Source organism: Lepidochelys olivacea, assembly GCF_965140295.1.
Source record: "Lepidochelys olivacea isolate rLepOli2 genome assembly, chromosome: 1".
Taxonomy (NCBI): Eukaryota; Metazoa; Chordata; order Testudines; family Cheloniidae; genus Lepidochelys; species Lepidochelys olivacea.
The window spans coordinates 329,684,902-329,707,185 of NC_140411.1; the positions used below are offsets into that span (position 1 = coordinate 329,684,902).

The 22,284-nt window shown below is 41.2% G+C and overlaps 1 protein-coding gene across 4 annotated transcripts in view; it reads left to right on the forward strand.

The window, feature by feature from the left end:
- FBXL13 (F-box and leucine rich repeat protein 13) overlaps window positions 1-22,284 on the forward strand; it is a 197,825-nt gene that overhangs the window by 10,903 nt on the left and 164,638 nt on the right. For 3 of the 4 annotated variants that reach the window (XM_084630203.1, XM_084630205.1, XM_084630204.1), the window contains exons 2-6: window positions 6,405-6,508; window positions 13,058-13,151; window positions 14,273-14,340; window positions 18,750-18,904; window positions 21,275-21,384. In XM_084630203.1, the coding sequence (XP_084486329.1) occupies window positions 6,405-6,508; window positions 13,058-13,151; window positions 14,273-14,340; window positions 18,750-18,904; window positions 21,275-21,384 (531 nt within the window). The remainder of the gene's footprint in view (window positions 1-6,404; window positions 6,509-13,057; window positions 13,152-14,272; window positions 14,341-18,749; window positions 18,905-21,274; window positions 21,385-22,284) is intronic. The other variant, XM_084630206.1, reaches the window with a different exon arrangement.

The following is a 22,284-nucleotide window of genomic DNA, read 5'->3' on the forward strand; positions in this document are numbered from 1 at the left end:
CTGCTCGAGGCCCTATCAGTCCTGCAGGGATCCCAGCTGGACAGTCTTTTCTGGGGGAATCTTCAAATCCTGCAGACCTGGGGGGTCCCCATCCCCAGACCCTCTGGCAGCTACCGGATCTCTCCCAACTGATCCTCAGCTTTCCATACACTAAGGAGGGGTTTTCTTCATTACGGCACTTGGCAGCACTGTGTCCATCCTGACCACATCGGTAGCAGAAGAATTGACCTTTCCCCCTTCGCCTGGGGGGGATGGTGGCTCTAAGTGCGGGCTTCTCAATCGCCACAGTTTGAGGCTTCTTATTCCTGGAAGTCTTAACTCGGTCAACGGTACTTTGCAGCTCAACTATCCGTTCCGTCAGGACCTGCATTTGTTGGGCAAGTTCCTCTCTGGTGCTCACCATCAGTACACTGGCCGTTTGCAGTGGTGTTGTGCTGGCTGGCTCCGATGTTTGGGCTTCCCAAAACTCACTGGCAGCCTGCCTTTCTTCCTCCTCTCGGACCTCTTTTATCAGCTGGGAGTAACTTGGGGGATGTTCCCGTCGTTCTCTTAGCTGGAGATGAAGTAGAATCGGGTTCTGATACTGAGTTCCTCTTACAATTTGAGCCAGTCTGGTCTGATCCATCTGCTCAGCAGTCACTGCTCCCCTCATGACAGCTCTCTGAAGCAGTCTCTCCAGTCTCTGTATGTAGGCTGAAGCCTTCTCGCCCTTTTGTTGTCGGGAATTAAGGAACTTACAGTAGCTGTCTTCAGGGCCCTCTACTCTCCCAAAGGTGTGTTCAAGGGCCTCTAGGCAGTCCTTCACACTGACCCCAGGGTCAATGAGCTTCAGGGTGCGAATCATATCTAATGCTGGGCCGCCAAGGCTCTCTATAAGGCATTTTCGCTTTTCTGCATCTGGTACGGCCCACTCTTGCAGCATTTCAGTGGTATGCTCTAACCAGGGTTCAAACTCCTCCTCCCCAGCAAATAATCTTAACTTACGACAAGAGTCTGACTCAGCATGGGGCAGCACAACCTTTTCCAATATTTGCCCCAGAGCTTTTGTCCAATCATCAGCCGAGGCTGCAGCCTCCGAGCTAGAAGCTGCTGAGCCAGGGCCCAACAAACCTGACATATTAGCCATTATACAAACAGTAATTTCCTCAAAATATAAGCACAAACAAAAAAATATATAAATTGTTTCCCAATGTAGTGGAGCACTCAACAGGTGCTTGCGAGGGGTACTGACCCAGGCGATCCCGGACGAGCCCCCAAAAATGTAACCCTTCTGCCCGTCAGAGTTGGCAGCAACAAGGGCCGGGTTCAATATCTAGGGGTTCCATTCCAATAACACAATGCAAACAGGCTCGAGCCCCCACCCAGTGACCTGGGACAAATATATACCACCCCCGCTGGGCGCCTCCAAGAGGCAATACTTCCCCTCTCGCAAGCACATAGTCTGAGTGTAGCAAAAGTCTTTTAATAACAGAGAGAAACAATGTGGCATTATGTTGGGGAAACACCACCAACAGGATTCATAACACAACCCATGAGCAAAAAAAACCCACCCCAGGCAAATTGGGGCATGCCCTTTTCCCTTTGGTTCTTGAGTCCAGCAACCCCAAATCACCCAAAGTCCCAAAAGTCCAATGCCCCAAAAGTCTCTGTCCCTGGTCAGGGCAGCCCCAGAGTTCGAAAGTTTATCTGCGGAGCTTTACCTCCCAACCTGGGTGGAAATGGGACAGGGGTAAGAGGCACCTTACGTGATCTGAAGCTGACCGCCCCATAGCTCCATAGCGGCGCTCCGCTCCGCCAGCCGCCCCACAAACTCCTTCGCTCAGCTGCGCTCCGCTCCGCCAGCCGCCCCACGAACTCCTTCACTCAGCTCCACGGCCCACAAACAGCTCCTGCCATCCACACACTGCGCCGCATCGAACTGCTTCACCAGCCGTCCCGCAAACTGCTCCACAATATATCTTCAGGCTCCCCCACTACTTAACACAACACTCAGTGATTTCAGCTCTTAGGTGAATTCAGCTTATAATAGGGGAGCCCCAGTGTTGGTGCACTGTCAGCCCAAAGTGAGCTCAGCAGCCTATAACTAGACTTCTAATGAAATCAAAATTAGCTCTGATATTCCACAGTGGAGAGAGGAGGAAGTGCAATTAGCATGTAAGGCTCTCACCAAGGGGCCCATGCTACCAAGTATTAATACTTGTCCCCAGCCTCTCTCCATTCACACAGTTTTGGAACCCATGACCCTTGCCTAGCGAGTACTACTTAGTTGATGGTGAATCCCTCCATCATAACAAAAGGCCACGTGCAGTTCCAAGCACAGTTCCCATAATCAGGGTAATAACAATTTATTCTTCCTGCCCCAATAACAGAGACACTGGGGATCCCACAGCAACCAAAGTGACCATTTGGGCAGCTATGGTCTCATTCTAGGCGTGGTGGGTGTGCCTATGCAAATGAGATCGGCCTCTGAAGTTCTTTTCCACAACTTGCCACACCTCACCACCAGATGTCAGGGTGGAGCTCATCCTGACACTGCTTACATAAACTTTATTAATATCTTGAGTCTTATTTCTTTAGGTTAAGTAATGGGTCTCCCCTGAATTACTTGGAACCTTGGGCAAATTAACGAGAACCAGCCAACCTTTGTACTGTTTAGGCCCAGTTTTTCTCACATCTGTGTTGGGCATTATCATCATTAAGGATTACTCACATGAGTAAGGGTTGCAGGATCAGGCCGTAAAACACCATTTCTTGTACAGGTTTCAGAGTAACAGCCGTGTTAGTCTGAATTCGCAAAAAGAAAAGGAGTACTTGTGGCACCTTAGAGACTAACCAATTTATTTGAGCATGAGCTTTCGTGAGCTGTAGCTGTAGCTCATGAAAGCTCATGCTCAAATAAATTGGTTAGTCTCTAAGGTGCCACAAGTACTCCTTAGCTTATCTAAAGTGATCACTCTCCTTACAATAAGAAATTACCAGCAGGAGAGTGGGGTGGGAGGAGGTATTGTTTCATGGTCTCTGTGTATATAATGTCTTCTGCAGTTTCCACAAATTACCAGCAGGAGAGTGGGGTGGGAGGAGGTATTGTTTCATGGTCTCTGTGTATATAATGTCTTCTGCAGTTTCCACAGTATGCATCCGATGAAGTGAGCTGTAGCTCACGAAAGCTTATGCTCAAATAAATTGGTTATTTCTTGTACAGTTTTTTAAAAAAGAATTCCCAGCTCTAAATTTTTGGTGAGATATTTTGCATTTTCTTTAGTCAAATTTTTGTACATATACTATGCCTAGAAGATCCACTGAAAGAAAAGGAGTGCACATTCAAGTAAAAAGCAAAGCTATAAAAGAGCTCCAAATCTATGAAAAATGCAATTGGTTTAGCAGACTGTTGTTGGCTCAGTCCAGCAGAGGGAGTATTTGAACAGCCGTAAGTCCTTTTTGGAAAATGTATTAAGGTGAAATCACACATGAAGAGAGTCACTATATTGTCCGCATATGTAGTACTCTGCTTAACAGCGTATTATTTATATTGTAATTATTATAATAAATGATGGATTTATAATACTTGTTGATATTGCTGCATGCACCCAGTTATTGTCATCTGGATACATCTTGGAGATTGTCTTTTTACTAGTGAGGGTCAGTAGCAGCTTAAGTTAGAATCAGTTTATAATTTATTTTACTAAAATATTCAAACAGGGTAAATTTAAGTTGTTCGTTGTTTGTTGTTTGATATATTAAAGAAAAAGATATTTCATTACTTATCTTTTGTTTCTTGTATTCCTTAGTTCTGCTTCCCTATGGAAATGTCTTAAAAAGCAGACTATATCTATGCTGACAAAACAGTCCTATTGCACACCCATATTCTGACTGGCAATGACCCTTTATACAACCCTGCTCCTCCCTGGTAAAGATTATTTTGATTTTGAGAATGAATGAATAGTGTGTTTGTCTATTGACATTGGTCAGCAAGTATCAACATTACCAGAGTTATTTCCTGTTTTAAGTATTATTGATATTTTATTTTTAGTTATTTATGTTATGATAGTGGGCAAAAGGCTGCACTCAGGATCAGGACTCCATTGTGCTAGGTGCTGGCAGATGGAGACAGTCCCTGGTCAGGAGAGTTTAGAATCCAGAAGACAAAATAGTGAGGATTGGGTATAGCATATAGGCAAGTGAATATAGTTATGATTGACACAGTTTTGTTAGTTACATGTTTTGTTGGGTTTTTATTATTTTTTATTTTGGAGTGAGAGGAATGGCAGGAATGAGATATAAGAATAAAATAGGAAATGAAAGTAAAGTAAAGAGAGAATCACAGCTTATGACCTGCCTATCTTTGGTCAGCTGGCAGCCTTTTGTAGGCATTGTGACAGAAACAGTCCTTAAGTTTGTTTGCTGTTTTGAGTTTTCCCCATGCTCAAGGAAGAAAATGTTTGAAGGAAACTTTGAGAAAGAAGCTGACTGGTGGGCAGTAAAGATTAGGAACATTGGCAGAGAATATCAGTGTCTGGCATTGTGATAAGTTACCAGAGAAGCTATGTAAGGAGAAGGTTCTTAAAGGTAAAGACAAGAAATGTGTATCTGATGTGCTGATTAAGTGAAAGTAAGTAGAAGGGCCTGGAGAAGCGCTTGAGGTATCAGAGTGACAAGCTAGAAAGATTATTTAAACAATAGCATTTTGAATGGACTTGAAGGAGCTGAGATTGCAGGGGTCAAGGCCAGAGGTCTGCAATAGTCAGGATGCAAAACTAGCAGAGCCTGAGTGAGAGTTTTGGTGGTAGGTCAGTTCTTAGAGATGTTATATAGGATGAAGCGGCAAGATTTATACATGGAGACAGGGTTGAGTCAAAGATGACATCCATATTACAGTCCTATATAACATGGAGAATGGTGTTGTCCACAGTGATGGAGCAAGTGGAAAGAGGAGGAGAGCTTAGAAAACCCGGGTATCCATTTTTCAGCATAGAAAAATCTCTGGTATTTCAGCTATTGCTGTGTGATGACTGTTGACAAATCCTGTCCTCTTAATGGCAAAAGCTATATTTTCCACTGCCAGGCTTGGGGAAATATTTGTATAAAGAGCAGACTGTGCCCTAGGATAGTCATCTGCAGAAGGGTGGTCTCTCCTACAGTTTTAGGAGTGCAGTTATGATGGAAAATTTCTACCCTGGGCTCCTCTCTTTTCATGGGTGTTCTGGAATATTGCTATGTACATATAGCCATAATTTGTCCTCATGTGCGTAATGTAATCAGTTCATAGAGTTTGATTTAATCTTTCTTGCCAATGCCATACTTAAAGACAGAGTCCATTAGTATGTCCTCTAATATGTCTTTATTTTGGCAGATAACTATACATTGCTTCATCAGGTACTTGTTTGGCTGTGCTACTGAGAAAACCTTGTTCATTTTTAATCTGTGAAAAAATGAATAATTAATTAGTTCCTTTGAGAATTCCAGGGGATCATGGAAAATGAACGTCTTCCCATCCACCAGGAGCTTAAAAACGTCTCTCACTATCACTTGAAATCGTGGAAGCCCTTTTGGACCCATGCATATAACATTCAACAATGCAACTTCAACCCTGATGAAGCTTGGAAAGCTGAACGGCGTTCACAAGAAGTCACAAATAAACACCTTGTGAAAGATTCAATGCAGAAGATCCCTGGCTTTGATCTCCAACGAAGCTCATTGGCCACCCTAAACTGCATCCACACAAACCATGGCAGATGCAGATACTTGCTGCACAAATGGAAAATTAAAGACTCTCCAGTGTGCAACTGTGGTCACCCAGAATAGACCGTAGAACCAAAATAACTCAATGCCCCATTCACAAATACGAAGGAGGCATCACAGCAATACACTCTGTTACTGCAGACGCAATTATCTGGCTTAACCATCTAAATGTCAAATTATAGTTGTTCTACATTTACATCAGCCATATGAAAAATGTTCATTATTCATAAGTGAGAAACGAACTAGCCAGTCCTATAACTCACTGCTGAAAAGCAACCACCCCCACCCCTCAGTGCAATGCAACATTATAACTATTTGATGATAGGATCAGTTGCTGGTGAAGGACCCAAATCCACATCTTCTCTACCCTACAAGGTTATTTGTGAGATATAATTTTGTAATGCTTTTAAAGAAATTTGAGATCCTTGGGTGGAAAGTACTATTGAAGTGCCATATGTTTTATTGTTATGATATGACCAGAGGCATGAGGGCTACCACTTGAAATATACTGTTACATACATTATGGCATTTAAAATAAGAATTAAATAAAAGAAAGAGAAGAATTGTATAAATGTTATATTATTTAAAGTTGATTTGGTAGTTGTGTTTAGCATAACCGTTTCAGACATATGAAAGATGTTCATTTAGTCCTTTCTTTTTTGCAGACTCTACTATGTGGTGTATTTATTATGTGTCCAGAGGATCCACTTAAGTTTTTAGAAGAAAAGATCAGAGAAATAATGGAGAAGGAACTGGATGATATTTTATGGTACTTATCAAATGTTTTTGTGTGTTCTATGTGCTGTAAAATATTGAAATGTCAATTTTAAAACAGCACTAATGTTGCATTTACCATCACCTGCAAAATAAATATCTCTCATGCCCAGAGATTAATAGCACATTACAAATGGACTGATTAATATTGAGATTTTTGTACTAAAAACATACAAGATATTTTTCCTTTGTCTATTTTTATTTGAATTGTCCACAGAGTATTTTACTAAATGTATTTAATATTATATTTCTGTTTATAATATATATTTAGTGAGCTCTTTATTTTGAGATAAACATTATGGGCTATGTATCAGAGGGGTAGCCGTGTTAGTCTGTATCCACAAAAACAACGAGGAGTCCGGTGGCACGTTAAAGACTAGCAGATTTATTTGAGCATAAGCTTTTGTGGGTAAAAAACCCCACTTGTTGTGCCCAGCAGGGAAAATAACAAAACAGCACTAGTCATCACATACAGCCCCCAGCTAATACCTCTCCAGCACATCATCAACAATCTACAACCTATCCTGGAAAATGATCCCTCACGCTCACAGACCTTGGGAGGCAGGCCAGTCCTCACTTACAGGCAGCCCCCCAACCTGAAGCAAATACTCACCAGAACTACACACCACAGAAACACTAACCCAGGAACCAATCCTGTTGCCTACTCTGTCCCCATATCTACTCTAGCAACACCATTAGAGGACCCAACCACATCAGCCACCCCATCAGGGGCGCAGTCAGCATGGATTCACCAAGGGCAAGTCATGCCTGACTAATCTCATTGCCTTCTATGACGAGATAACTGGCTCTGTGGATGAGGGGAAAGCGGTGGATGTGTTGTTCCTTGACTTTAGCAAAGCTTTTGACACTGTCTCCCACAGTATTCTTGCCAGCAAGTTAAAGAAGTATGGGCTGGATGAATGGACTATAAGGTGGATAGAAAGTTGGCTAGATTGTCGGGCTCAACGAGTAGTGATCAATGGCTCCATGTCTAGTTGGCAGCTGGTATCAAGTGGAGTGCCCCAAGGGTAGGTCCTGGGGTTGGTTTTGTTCAATAGCTTCATAAATGATCTGGAGGATGGTGTGGATTGCACCCTCAGCAAGTTCGCAGATGACACTAAACTGGGAGGAGAGGTAGATACGCTGGAGGGTAGGGATAGGATACAGAGGGACCTAGACAAACTAGAGGATTGGGCCAAAAGAAATCTGATGAGGTTCAACAAGGACAAGTGCAGAGTCCTGCACTTAGGATGGAAGAACCCCATGCACCGCTACAGACTAGGGACCGAATGGCTCGGCAGCAGTTCTGCAGAAAAGGACCTAGTCGTTACAGTGGACAAGAAGCTGGATATGAGTCAACAGTGTGCCCTTGTTGCCAAGAAGGCCAGTGGCATTTTGGGATGTATACTTAGGGGCATTGCCAGCAGATCGAGGGACGTGATCATTGCCCTCTATTCAACATTGGTGAGGCCTCACCTGGAGTACTGTGTCCAGTTTTGGGCCCCACACTACAAGAAGGATGTGGAAAAATTGGAAAACATCCAGCGGAGGGCAACAAAAATGATTAGGGGACTGGAACACATGACTTATGAGGAGAGGCTGAGGGAACTGGGATTGTTTAGTTTGCAGAAGAGAAGAATGAGGGGGAATTTGATAGCTGCTTTCAACTACCTGAAAGGGGGTTCCAAAGAGGATGGATCTAGACTGTTCTCAGTGGTAGCTGATGACTGAATGAGGAGTCTCAAGTTGCAGTGGGGGAGGTTTAGGTTGGATATTAGGAAAAACTTTTTCACGAGGAGGGTGGTGAAATACTGGAATGCGTTACCTAGGGAAGTGGTGGAATCTCCTTCCTTAGATATTTTTAAGGTCAGACTTGACAAAGCCCTGGCTGGGATGATTTAGTTGGTGATTGGTCCTGCTTTGAGCCGGGGGTTGGACTAGATGACCTCCTGAGGTCCCTTCCAACCCTGATATTCTATGATTTTATGATTCACGGGCACATCTACTAATGTGATATATGCCATCATGTGCCAGCAATGCCCCTCTGCCATGTACCTTGGCCAAACAAGACAGTCTCTACCTAAAAGAATAAATTGACAAAATCCCACATCAGGAATGGTAACATACAAAAGCCAGTAGGAGAACACTTCAGTCTCCCTGGACATTCAATAACAGATTTAAAAGTAGCCTTCCTTCAACAAAAAAACTTCAGAAACAGACTTCAAAGAGAAACTGCAGAGCTACAATTCAGTTGCAAACTTAACACCATTAATTTGGGCTTGAATAGGGATTGGGAGTGGCTGGCTCACTACAAAAGCAATTTTCCCTCTTTTGGTATTGACACCTCCTCATCAATTATTGGGAGTGGACCACATCCACCCTGACTGAATTTGCCTTGTCAGCATTGGTTCTCGACTTGTAAGGTAACTCCCTTCTCTTCTTGTGCCAGTATATTTATGCCTGTGTCTGTAATTTTTCACTCCATGTATCTGAAGAAGTGGGGTTTTTTACCCACAAAAGCTTATGCCCAAATAAATCTGCTAGTCTTTAAGGTGCCACTGGACTCCTCATTGTTATTATGGGCTATATCCCCAGCTGGTGTAAATTGGCATAGCTTCATTGAAGTCAGTGTTGATTTACACCACCTAAGGAAGTGGCTCTCAATGTATTGAATTACTCATAGAATTATTTTCCATTTTTTATTTCTCACCTCTCTCTCTCTTTGAAACTTAGGCATCACAGTAAGGGAAAAGAAACTACATGCTAAGGGGCTAATCTCATTCACCCTGCAGCCAAAGGGAATTTTTCTACTGACTTTGTTGGAGGTGGGATTGGGCCCTAATAACTAACTATCTAAATATATATTGGAGCTGTCACTATAGTATTTGAGTGCCTTCCAAGTACTTCAAAATAGAAATCACAATTACAGTCGGACTTGCTCTCTTTTACTTTTCTCCTTCCCAGTGTGTAGGCGAAATATCTTGATTAGTTTATAGTTTGTGGTGTGAGAGACAGAGAGTGTATGTGTGTATGATTAGCTTGTTGTGGGAAAGCCAAGTCGACAAGATGAGTTTTGTATTCAGTTTTGAACATGGTGAGGCCCCAGAGCTGTACTTACCTTTTGTGAAAATAAATTCATAATGTAGGTCCAGCTCCTATGAAAGTCCTGTCTCCTCATTCAAGATCCTTCACTTATAGGTGAATAGTTTCATGGTTCCAGTATAATTCATGTGAAGTCATGCTTGTGAAGAGGTGATCTCTGAGGTACTTAAGTCCAATCTATATGGGCTTTGAATATTAGGACAGATCTTCAACTAGACTCTTTTCTTTGGGGAGCCAATTCAGAGAGCAGAGAAGCAGTCTGATGTGCTCTTGGTGACCTGTGTTTCTGAGCAGCTGGGCTGCTGTGTTTTATACCAAGTAGAGCTTTTCCAGGTGTACAGCTTCATTCCTTGAGATAATGAGTGCAATAATGAAACCTGGAATGTTAAACTACCATAATGATTAAATTGAGCTATAAAATAATCTGTAGGAAAGCCTCAGATATTGTATCCCTCTTCTAAGATGATAGTGTAAAGAAAGAACAGATGTAGGGAAAAAAAGAGAAAATGAGCATTTTTGTTGACTAAGATGTTAGTAACACTCTCTACAAAAGCTTACATTCTGGAGGCCAGTGGGAATTTTATTGAAGAAGGAGAGCTGGATTGGTTTTAAATCAATTTGTATTAAAGTTTATCTTATGTAGACAGATCGGATGACTCTATAACATGCAGTTTCTCAGGATTCTGCTTCAATGCATCTGCTGTCACTGATGCATCCTATTTACTAAAGGACTGTTCCTGTGAAGTGCTGAGCATGCTAACACCCAGTGAAGTCAGTGGGAAATGGAGGTGTTCAGCACCTCCGCATATCAGGCCAAAAAAGACAACGTTGGTGCTCATATTTAGACAGCAGCTAGGGAAGTTAGGGGACTAAAGATGGCAAAAGGAGAGGGGGGAGCAGAAGATAATGGAGAAAAGTGGCTTTGATTTCATAGGGCCAGGCTGCGACTGGCCCATGTGCAGGTACACAGTCGGGAGGGGAAATATTAATGGAACCTCTCTCCTTACATTCCCTGTGCAAGGGTCATGCACAATTGTAGTCTTTGCACATTACTGCTGGGGGAATTCTTTGTCGCTGCATGTGTACAGAATTCATGTCCCTCGCAGATTTCTTTGTTTCCCTGCAAAAAAATGACTTTTTGACAGGGAAGCAAAGGGAAGCTGCAAGAGCAGTCACACACCACTCCCTAGCAGCACAGGTACCACATTTCAGGCAGCTGGCAGAGAGGTAAATCACTGTGGGGCTGGTCTGCTTCCTGCCCCCATCACTCCTCAGTTGTGGTGGGGGAGGGGTCACTGCATGGGGAGCTTCTCCCCCATCTTCCCAACCCCTGTGCATCCAGACCTTCCATACCTAGACACCCCTGCCAAGCCTCACCCGATACATCCAACCCCCCCCCAGCCCTCCATACCCAAACCCCTGCATCTGGAGCCCCTTGCACCCAGACCCCCTGCCTCCAGACCCCCTCCCCACATCCAAACACCCACACCTCTGACCCCCAACTATCTGCACCCAGACCCCACCCCACCAACACCCACTCCACTAGCTGAGACCCCCACACCCAGACCCCTCCGCTGAGCCCCAACCACCTTCACCAGGAAGCCCCTGCAAAGTCCCATTGCCCCTGCATCTGGACCCCCCCCCCCCCACGAGCCTCTGTGCATCCAGATCCCCTCACACCTAGACCCCCCACTGAGCTGCCTGCGCCCAGATTGTCCCACACAGAACCCTCTCACTTCACACCTGGATCCCCCCACATCGAACCCCTTCACAGTTGGATCCTGTCTGGTTGAGCCTGCCTGCTCCACATCTAGTGCACCTGGCACAGAGGGGCAGGGCCCCAGGGTGTTTCTGGGGCAGCCCAGGCCTTGTGCTGTGTCAGGGTCTGGTGCAGCCTCATTGCTGAGTCCGTGTCCTGGGGTGAGGGTGTGGGGAGTGCAGGGTGCCGCCAGTGGCCTGTGCTCCTCACTGCCATGCTGGAACCTCTGCATGTATTTATTGACAAATAGAACTTGCAGAACTTTAAAATACTGTGTGCAGAATTTTTAATTTTTTGGAGCAGAATGCCCTCAGGAGTAGCACGTGGAGTAGTTGCTGCTTCCCTATGCTATCAGGGTCCCACCTCACTCTGAAGGGATGAGACGTGAGGAGGAGATGGGGCCGTGTCCGTACCTCCATCTGTACCAGCCCGTGGAATGGGCCAGTTGACCTATAGAGCAGATTGCACCATACCAATGGATGGTGCTGTTTGTGCAGTCTCTCTGCATACTAAACCCCCCCTGGAGCTCTCTATGACAGTGGTCCCCAAACTTTTTTGTCTGTACCTCCCCTTACCTGGTTCGTGCTTCCCCTTACCTGGCCACGGTCAGGGCTGGGGGCCACATCCGAGAGCGGGGCCGTGTTTGGGGCCAGAACTGCAGCTGGTGCCAGGTATGGAGCCACAGCTGGTAATAGGGCCAGGAGCCTGTGGCTGGGGCTGGAACCAGCGTCAAAGTGGAGCAGGTGGCAGAGCAGGGCTGGGTGGCGCTCTCTTCTCTACCCCCCGTGTGGACTGGCCCAGGCCCTGCCGCGCCCTCCCGAAAGTTCTTCCACCCCCCACAGTTAGGGGACCATGGCTTTATGGGGTTATAGGACTCTGCACACCCCTAATGTTCACTGGAAGCTAAATGTAACAGTGGCCCATAATTATGGGATCTTCTGTGTTTACTTTCCGTTATTTTCAATGTCTTCTTAAAAGGTTGAAAATAGAATTTCTTTTTCAATTGACTTTATCTTCTGACAAACCCTATTTTTTTTTTCTGTGTTTGTCATGGAAGTATAAATCAACATGGCTGTGTTTTGTTCATTTGGCTATGGGATTACGTTTTTTTTTAATTACTTTTACTTCCTATGAATGCTCACAGACTGCTCTGCAGCAGCAGAAAACATTGCATGAAGTTCTGTAAATCATACATAAATAGTGGCTGTTTGAAAATAAAGTCAGCATTAAGAGTGGAAAAATATTTTGTAACTTGAGCATTTTCCATCAGGTTATATCTTTTTAAAGATGGCTTACATTTTGACCCCAAATGACTCAGCTCTATCTCTGAACATAGTACCATACGTAATCTGTTTTGATATACAGGTGGTAGGTGAACATAATTTTAAAATTTTGGCTCGTTAACACAGTTGGAATGAAGGTAGTAAGGGTATGTGTAATGTTGTAATAATTCATTAGCTGTAGAGACAGGTTTCAGAGTAACAGCCGTGTTAGTCTGTATTTGCAAAAAGAAAAGGAGTACGAAAGCTTAAAGGTCACAAAAGCTTATGCTCAAATAAATTGGTTAGTCTCTAAGGTGCCACAAGTACTCCTTTTCTTTTAGCTGTAGAGAGGAGATTAATTTTCCTTCAGTGTTAGTAATGTGGTTTACATGATTTGCTTTTTTGTTTATTTGTTTTGCAGGGATACATGTATTGATTCATCCTTCAGGCCAAAATTAAAGAGGATTTCAGAAACATATTTGCACATCCTTTTTGGACTAAATGATGAACAGCTGGTAACCATCACTGAGCAAGTTCACTGAATCTTTACTTTAAAAATATCTTTCACTACAGAAGGGTTTAATTGTGCCTTCAAGTTTATTTCATGATTCTGCCATTTCTGTTGTAGTTTATGTGAAGGAATGTTGGTACCTTGCATTTGTTTCTATATGCTAGTTTTTATGATCTTTCAAAATGTACATCTTCATATTGGCATGTTGTCCATGCATATGGTAGATCACCAAAAATGGTAGCATCTTTATCAAAATTGGACAGAATTACCAATATAATGAACTTACTTCTATGTTACAATCTTTCCAAGTGCATCTGGACCCAGTTTCAGTTTCATGATTTTCTGTGTATTATTTGGTTTGGCTGATTCTACTAAATAAGAACATTAAGGTAATTGGCAAAGGAAATGAAGAACGTTTTTTAGAATTGGGCTGTCGTCCTGTATAATTTATGAAATTACAGAAAAAATCTTTACATGTACCCAAGATTTTGGAAGAGTGCATTTTAAATAGATCCATAAAAATATCAATAATAAGTATAAAATGAGCACTGTACACTTTGAATTCTGTGTTGTAATTGAAATCTATTTGAAAACGTAGAAAACATCAACAAATATTTAAATAAACGGTATTCTGTTATTGTTTAACGGCATGATTAATCACTATTAATTTTTTTAATCACTTGACAGCCCTAATAAGGTTATTAAATTCTAGCAAGCCACAAAGTAAAAGAGAAGAATTTAAAAGAAAAGATAGAATGTTTCTAGCAATTTAATATATTTTATCAGTAAAACAGTGAATTTTGGGGAAGAAGTGCTGACAATGAGCTTGATTAATGCCTTCTTTGTACATACAGTTCAGTTCTATAGTTAGTTTTTACCTTCAGATTTTATGCCTGTAAAAGCAGGTTTATATTGAAAAAAGTTGATAGGGGAAGAAAGACACAATTTTCTGTCTATTAAATTTTTCTGTGTATCTGAACATGCATTTCTTTGGACTGTACCATTTAATTTGCATTGATCAATATGGAAAATAAAACTGCCAGGTTTTTTTGGCTATTTTTTAAGCATTCACTATGCAACACCATTTTTAAATTTGTGTATTAATATAATAAATTATTTGTTTAGATGACTGAAGAGTTATGTGGCAAAGCATGGAACTTTTACAGCAAAAACTTAAAGAAACTGTACTTTCAGTAAGTATACATACTGTACATGGAGAATACTGAATTTTTAGGAAAAAATCCTTTTTGTCTAGAATATTTAGTGTTATTGCAGAAAAAGGTGGTTTTCATTGTAATTAGCTTGAACGTTGTCTGGAGTGGTTCACGACTAAGAATACCAACCTCAGGGCAGACTGGTAAGCAGGGCACACATCCCAAACTGGTTGTGAGTTCTATACTTAGATTTCACCAACCAAATAACAATTGTAAACTCCTCAGGCACTATACAGCCTTAATGTGGAGTCACAGACCCCTTGGGCATTCTGATCTATCTTGCCACCCAGACAAGCTTGACTCTGTGACAGATAGTCACTTTACATCAAAGATCACAACATATTCAGTTTACTCTCAGTCCCAAAGGACCAGTCACTTATTCCAGGTCAGTTTGCACCTTCGGTCTCATACCAGAGACAACACTTGTAGGCAGTCCTGTAAAAAAATAACTAAAAGTTTATTAACTATGAAAAAGAAATGAGAGTTATTTACAAGGCTAAAGCATTTAAGCATACACCCACAAATGAAATACAATCTTAAATTCAAAAGGGAATAGAAGCTTTTATAATAAGCGAGATTTTATGTCCTTTGGGTCTAATTCAAGACAAGCATCTTGGGGATCTCTTGTTTATGTTTAGGAATCTTTGCCCCTCAGAGTCCAGAAAGCATAAAGAGACCCTAATTCCCTCTGGTCAGGGACTTTTAACCCCATTTCTCTAGAGTGCAGGCTGATGGGCCGAGCGCTTCTGCACGTAACCTCTTCATGGGTGGGTGGGAGGAGCAATCAACAAAGTCTGTTCCACAGTGGCTCGTATGGATTCAATAGTCCTTGCTGATGAGCGGGAGATAACATCTTCTACAGGAATCCAGGATTTTGCATTATTTGAAATTTTTTTCCTGGTTGGTGAGTTACATAGTTTTAGAACAAACATTTTACAGTTATAGAGCAAATACTTAAGGATTTCCTTTTAGCATGAGATACAGATATAAGTAGGATTAATGCATGCAGCATTCTACAAGCATTTCGTAAAGTCTGAGCACTAAACGCATTTTTATAACACTAATATCTGTTTTAACGATACTAACCCACAGGTAAACCAGACTGGTTTCCAGCTATGCATTTGTCAACGATCAGTGAGGCCTGGGGCCTTGGCATGAGCTGGCACCTGGACTGCCAGCGTCACAAACAGAAGCAAGATGACCAAATTAAATTATTTGGTTTTTCTCTTTTTTAGCAATGTTGTTTTGTATTCAAATTGTAGTGAGCTCAGAGTGCCTGTAAATTCCAGGCCCAATCCAAAGTTAATTGAAATCAGTGGAAGTCTTTTGACTTCAGTGGGTTTTGGACCAGGCCTTCCCTGAACAGCCTCTCATACAGCTTAATCTTGCCAGAGTACTTAAATCCCAATGGAGACAGGATATTTTGGGATAGGGTTAAGTACAGGACTGGGAGTCAAGGGTCTGGGTTCCCTTCCTGGCTCTTATTCAGATTTCCTTTGTGACTTCGGGCAGTTGGCTCATTCTCTCCATGGTTCAGTTTCTCTCTCTGTAAAAGGGAGATATATATAAATATTTACCATATATACTCGTTCATTAGCCCGTTGTTTAGAAGCCGACCCCCCAAGATGGATAGGTAAAAATAGCAAAACTCTATGACCCTTTCATAAGCCGACCCTATATTTCAGGGGTTGGCAAACTTTTTGGTTCCTGGCCCATGAGGGTAAGCCCATTAGGGTAAGCCGCTAGTGGGCCTGGACGTTTTGTTTACCTGGAACGTTCATAGGCACGGATCCCCTCAGCTCCCAGTGGCTGCGGTTCGCCGTTCCCTGCCAATGAAGAGAAGAACAACAGTGGCACGCCACTTCCCGCAGCTCCCATTGGCTGGGAAGGGCGAACCACGGCCACAGGGAGCTGAGGGGCTCCGTGCCTGCAGACGCTCCAGGTAAACAAAACGACAGTGTATTAGATATTCAATTCAATGGTTCCATAGAATTAAAATGATCAAATGTTGGTGTAGACCCTTTTATAAGCTGACCGCCGCTCTTTGATGCGTCATTTTTTTACCAAAAATATTTGGCTTATGAACGAGTATATACGGTACCTGCATTCTGAATGAATTAGTCGTTAATCAAAAATCACTTCACTGTGGCCAGGAATCTCAAATGTCCAAGTTTTCCTTTGGAACTAACATTTAGGGGAGATAAGGTTATTACTTTTTGAGTGGAGAATAGTGCATGTGTCTGATGTATAATTATGATAATCAAAATGGTTAAACATCTTAGGAAAAATCATAAGGCTGCTCCATTATTTCAGGTTTCACTGTTATCTGACTTTACAATGGGAGTTGGATTAGAACCATAAAATGTTACATTTACAGTTGCTCTCAGCTATGTTCAATTAAATTACATTTTGCTGCCAAATTGGGGATTTTTTGGCAAATAAAAGGGCTGTCAGAAAGCCTCATTTAAGTGGTTATCTTTCTTGTTGCTCTGACAAATAAAAATACTGTACTATAATTAATAAACAATATAGAATCATAGAACTCAAAGGGACCTCGAGAGGTCATCTAGTCCAGTCTCCTGCACTCAAGGCAGGACTAATTATTATGTAGACCATCCCTGATGGGTGTTTGTCCAACCCGCTCTTAAAAATCCCCAATGATGGAGATTCCACCACCTCCCTCGGCAATTTGTTCCAGTTCTTAAACACTCTGACAGTTAGGAAGTTTTTCCTAATGTCCAACCTAAACCTCCCTTGCTGCATTTTAAGCCCACTGCTTCTTGCTCTATCCTCAGAGGTTAAGAAGAACAATTTTTCTCCCTCCTCCTTGTAATAACCTTTTATGTACTTGAAAACTGTTATCATATCCCCTGTGTCTTTTCTTCTCCAGACTAAACAAACCCAGTTTTTTCCATCTTCCCTCATAGGTCATGTGTTCTAGCCCTTTAATCATTTTTGTTGCTCTTCTCTGGACTTTCTCCAATTTGTCCACATCTTTCCTGAAATGTGGCACCCAGAACTGGACACAATCCTCCAGTTGAGGCCTAATCAGCGTGGTATAGAGCGGAAGAATTACTTTTCGTGTCTTGCTTACAATACTCCTGCTAATACATCCCACAATGATGTTTGCTTTTTTTGCAATAGCATTACGCTGTTGACTTGTATTTAGCTTGTATGATCCCCAGATCCCTTTCCACAGTTTTCCTTCTTAAGCAGTCATTTCCCATTTTGTATGTGTGGAGCTGATTGTTCCTTCCTAAGTGGAGTACTTTGCATTTGTCCATATTGAATTTCATCCTATTTACTTCAGACCATTTCTCCAGTTTTTCGAGATCATTTTGAATGTTAATCCTATCCTCCAAAGCACTTGCAACCCCTCCCAGCTTGGTATCATCCGCAAACTTTATAAGTGTACTCTCTATGCCATTATCTAAATCATTGATGAAGATATTGAACAGAACTGATCCCTGTGGGACCCCACTCATTAGGTCCTTCTAGCATGACTGTGAACCACCGATAACTACTCTCTGGGAATGATTTTCCAATGAGTTATGCATTCACCTTTATAGTAGCTCCATCTAGGTAGTATTTCCTTAGTTTGTTTATGAGAAGGTTATGCAAGACAGTATCAAAAGCCTTACTAAAGTCAAGATATACCACATCTATGGCTTCCCCGCATCCACAAGGCTTGTTACCCGGTGATTACCTTGTTACCCTGTAATAAATGATGTGTGATTCTTTGAGAAAATATTTCTCTTTGGGCTCTGAATACTTCTGTGTCACTTAAGAGAGCAAGAACAATGTTTAATATATTTTTGTGGAAGGATAAAATGGTTTAGATTTAAAATGTTGATTTATATTCTTCTTTCATTTTAGTTTTTATTCACATTGCCAAAGAAACTTAAATAACATTTTTAAACCCGAGTTCAGGAAAGCACTTAAGCATGTGCTTAAATCCATCACTATTTGGGAAATTGCTTATACACATGCTTAACATTAAGCATGTGTTTAAGTTCCATTGCTTTCATGTGCTTAAGTGCCTTTCTTGAACTAGATACTTTCTTGAATCAGGACCTCAATAATCACATACTAGCTGGAGCAAGTAATGAATAGAATCAGATCAGTGAGATATTTTACAAACTGATGATGTAACCTATTAATCGAAGGCAGAAACTTTATTCCAATTGGTACGGCTAGGAGGAACTATTATTGAAATACATCACCCTTGAAATGACCACCATCCTGTGACTTAAACTGATCAACATAAACTTAAAGGCTCAAACTATCTTCCATGTGCTTTGTATTAAGTTGCAGAGTTTTGTGCATTTTATTCCATCCAAGTCAGAAACCACATTAATACAAATATTAACTTTGCCTTAACATTGCAGTGAATGGATGCAATATTGTCTGTTGCAAAAAAACAGTAGAGAACTTATAAAGCAGAAGATGGCTGTTGCAGCAGACCATTATGACACCAGAATAACGAGAGTAGTAGTACAGAAGTGGAGAGCTTGGGCACAGTTTCGCAAGGAACAAATAGTATGTAAGTCTTGCAAGCTGCTTTGCATAAACAAAAATACAATTTATATACTATAAGCTTAATAGTATTTGAGCAACACAGGAGCGGTGAGTCTTTGAACTCTTTTGTGCATGCAGCTCATTAATACCTTTGCATACTCAGTTATTCACAGGGTTTTAGATTATTGTAAGTATTTGCAATTTTCTCTGGACAAAAGTAGATCTTGTATGTCTCAATGCAGAGAAAATAGGTTTTTTCTTGAATAAAATTATTTTTGGAGTTTTGAGTTTAGTGAAAAATAAGACATGAAATTGTTCCTTAAAGATAGGTTTCAGAGTAACAGCCGTGTTAGTCTGTATTCGCAAAAAGAAAAGGAGTACTTGTGGCACCTTAGAGACTAACCAATTTATTTGAGCATGAGCTTTCGTGAGCTACAGCTCACTTCATCGGATGCATACTGTGGAAACTGCAGCAGATATTATATACACACAGAGATCATGAAACAATACCTCCTCCCACCCCACTGTCCTGCTGGTAATAGCTTATCTAAAGTGATCATCAGGTGGGCCATTTCCAGCACAAATCCAGGTTTTCTCACCCTCCACCCCCCCACACAAAATCACTCTCCTGCTGGTGATAGCCCATCCAAAGTGACGAGTTGTCACTTTGGATGGGCTATCACCAGCAGGAGAGTGAATTTGTGTGGGGGGGTGGAGGGTGAGAACCTGGATTTGTGCTGGAAATGGCCCACCTGATGATCACTTTAGATAAGCTATTACCAGCAGGACAGTGGGGTGGGAGGAGGTATTTTTTCATATTCTCTGTGTATAAATAAAGTCTGCTGCAGTTTCCACAGCATGCATCCGATGAAGTGAGCTGTAGCTCACGAAAGCTCATGCTCAAATAAATTGGTTAGTCTCTAAGGTGCCACAAGTACTCCTTTTCTTTTTTCTTAAAGATATAATTCTAAGGTCTAGTGTCAGGACTGCTATAATAGAAGATCTGTTTTTAAACAGTAACGTCAAAATCCTGGTTGCAGAGCTGGTATAATTTAGGTTCATATCAAATTCTGCTGTGTGACATCTGCATGACTTTTGAAAGGTCATTGAGTTATTTATAAACGTTTAATTTGTCAGAGTTCTTGTGACCCAAAGACCAGGTAAATAGTTTAAAGGTATTCTAAATTGTTCAGTTTATTCATTTTGATTTTCAAGACTATTTAGTTTGTATGTGTAAAACAGTGACATAAATTTAGTGTGGACATTTTTAGGATATATTTAAAATATCAAAATGTACAATTGAGAATTCTTCTTGCAGGATTAGTCTTTCCTTAAAACAAATACTCCTGTTGAGTTAAATGTGACTGCTCATATGAGCAAGAACTACTGGGGTGAGTTAGAGTTTGCAGGGTTGGAAATCAAATACCAAATTCTGCTCTCAGATACAGGTGGAACTTATGTTGGTACCCATACCAACCAGAGAACAGAATTTGGCTCATATATTTGTACAGTGTCTTAAGTATAAAAATTATTTAAAATCCTTTGAAAAATATGTAATTTTAAAGGAAAAATACACCAAATAATAAGCTGCATATAAACCCAGTATAAAAGATACAAGAATTTTTGTTGGAAAGGAAAGTGACAGCTTTTAAGAAAATTCTTTGGCGGGTAATCATGATGATACAGAGATGGAATCTACCAGTTTTATAATAATGTGTAGTTCTACAGTCCTTTTTAAACCATTTCCATTCTGAAACTAGTTCAAGTTATTAAAAATCAGATCTTTTAAATCAAAAATACAGACCAGACATACTGGACAAGGAACTATAGCATTTAAAATATGAAATATAAAACAAAACTTTCATAGAGATTAAGTTAAGACTACATTTTTGAATTACCGGTATATTGAAAACACTAATTTTGCCTTTATTATTCTTGAACCTTCCCGCTCTCAAAATGTTACATGTAAAATGAGCGAGTGAGTTATGTCCTGTTCCATTTCACTGAGGACAGCGTACATTTTTTTCTCCACTCTGACAGCCTCTTCAAACTTGCTACTTGTTCTGGAATTTAAGAATTGGTGAACTTACTGGTTTTTGGCAGATCCAACTTGCAGATTAATCATGCCTTTATAGATAGCTATTAAAATAAAATCATATAACACTTTTTTTTGCTTTTCCTGGTAACTTAGTGTATTTGTATGAACCAGTACATATACTGTGAGAGTGTTGTTGCTGCTTGTTTCATTATAAAGAACATAGTTGTGGACAGTTATAAATCTGTAGAGCTGGTTGTATACAGAATTGCATTTCATCAGAGGCATTTAACTGAAACATTTATTCAGAAATGAGGTCCTTGCTTTCATAACTTTTGTAATCGAATAAATTTTTTCTAGTGGCAGCAATGAGGATACAAAAGGTCTTTAATGACAATTTGTCCAGAACTATCCTAAGGGCGTGGCATGCAGAGGCTCAGAGTTCGGCAAAAACAAAAGCATATTTTGAGGTACAGAACACAGAATTGTAAATATTACATGCTGAATGATTAAACAATAGATCTCCGTGAACTGAAGCTGCGGTGGGAAAGCAGTCCTAGGTACATAAAATTAAAATGAGCCATTCTACCATGCTACTGCTACCACTGTGGTTACTTAGTACTTAGGTAACACTGTGCATTTTCAGAGCACTGTGCAAAGTTGTTAAACATGAAACCCTGTTAATGCTGGAGTTGCTTTGCAGGGTTGCAGTTTTTGTGATTCTTAAAAATTATGTTCTCAGACTTTCACCGCTCTAAAAATATATTCTGAGTGCTTCCATTGTTTGTGATATTATAAACATAAGGGAAATTTTCCATCAACAGAATACTTTTCAACTGCAATTAAAAGGTAACTTAATATTTTTTAAAAAGTATAGGCCAATTTAAGCAAAGCAGGGTCAGGGAGGTGTCAAGTACTCCCCTCTTTGCCAGCAAAACCCATTACTTCAAGAGGGACAGACAGTGTTTCTGTCTCTGTTTTAGTATGTTTGTCTGCATTACAATATTTTATTGTGTTTGAACACGATTCTGAAGATACAAATTAACTGACATGATGCTGACCATGACTTAGCAGTCACTGTAGACCAGGACAAATCATGCTCAGACATTGTATCAGTTAACCGTAATTAAGCCATGATACAATGCTGAATGTGATTTGTCCCAGTCTTCACTGACTGCTAAGTTGTGGTCAGCATTATGTCAACTAACTCAATTTTTTGACAGTCTTGTTCAAACATTAGGTAATATTGACAGAAGGTGTGAATCCTTTGTGGACAGCGTTAGTTTCCATTGTAGCTCCACTGATGGGAATCCCTGGGGTGAGATACTTCGTTAACTGACTTCTTGGCTGCCCTAGCCAGGAGCCTTTTT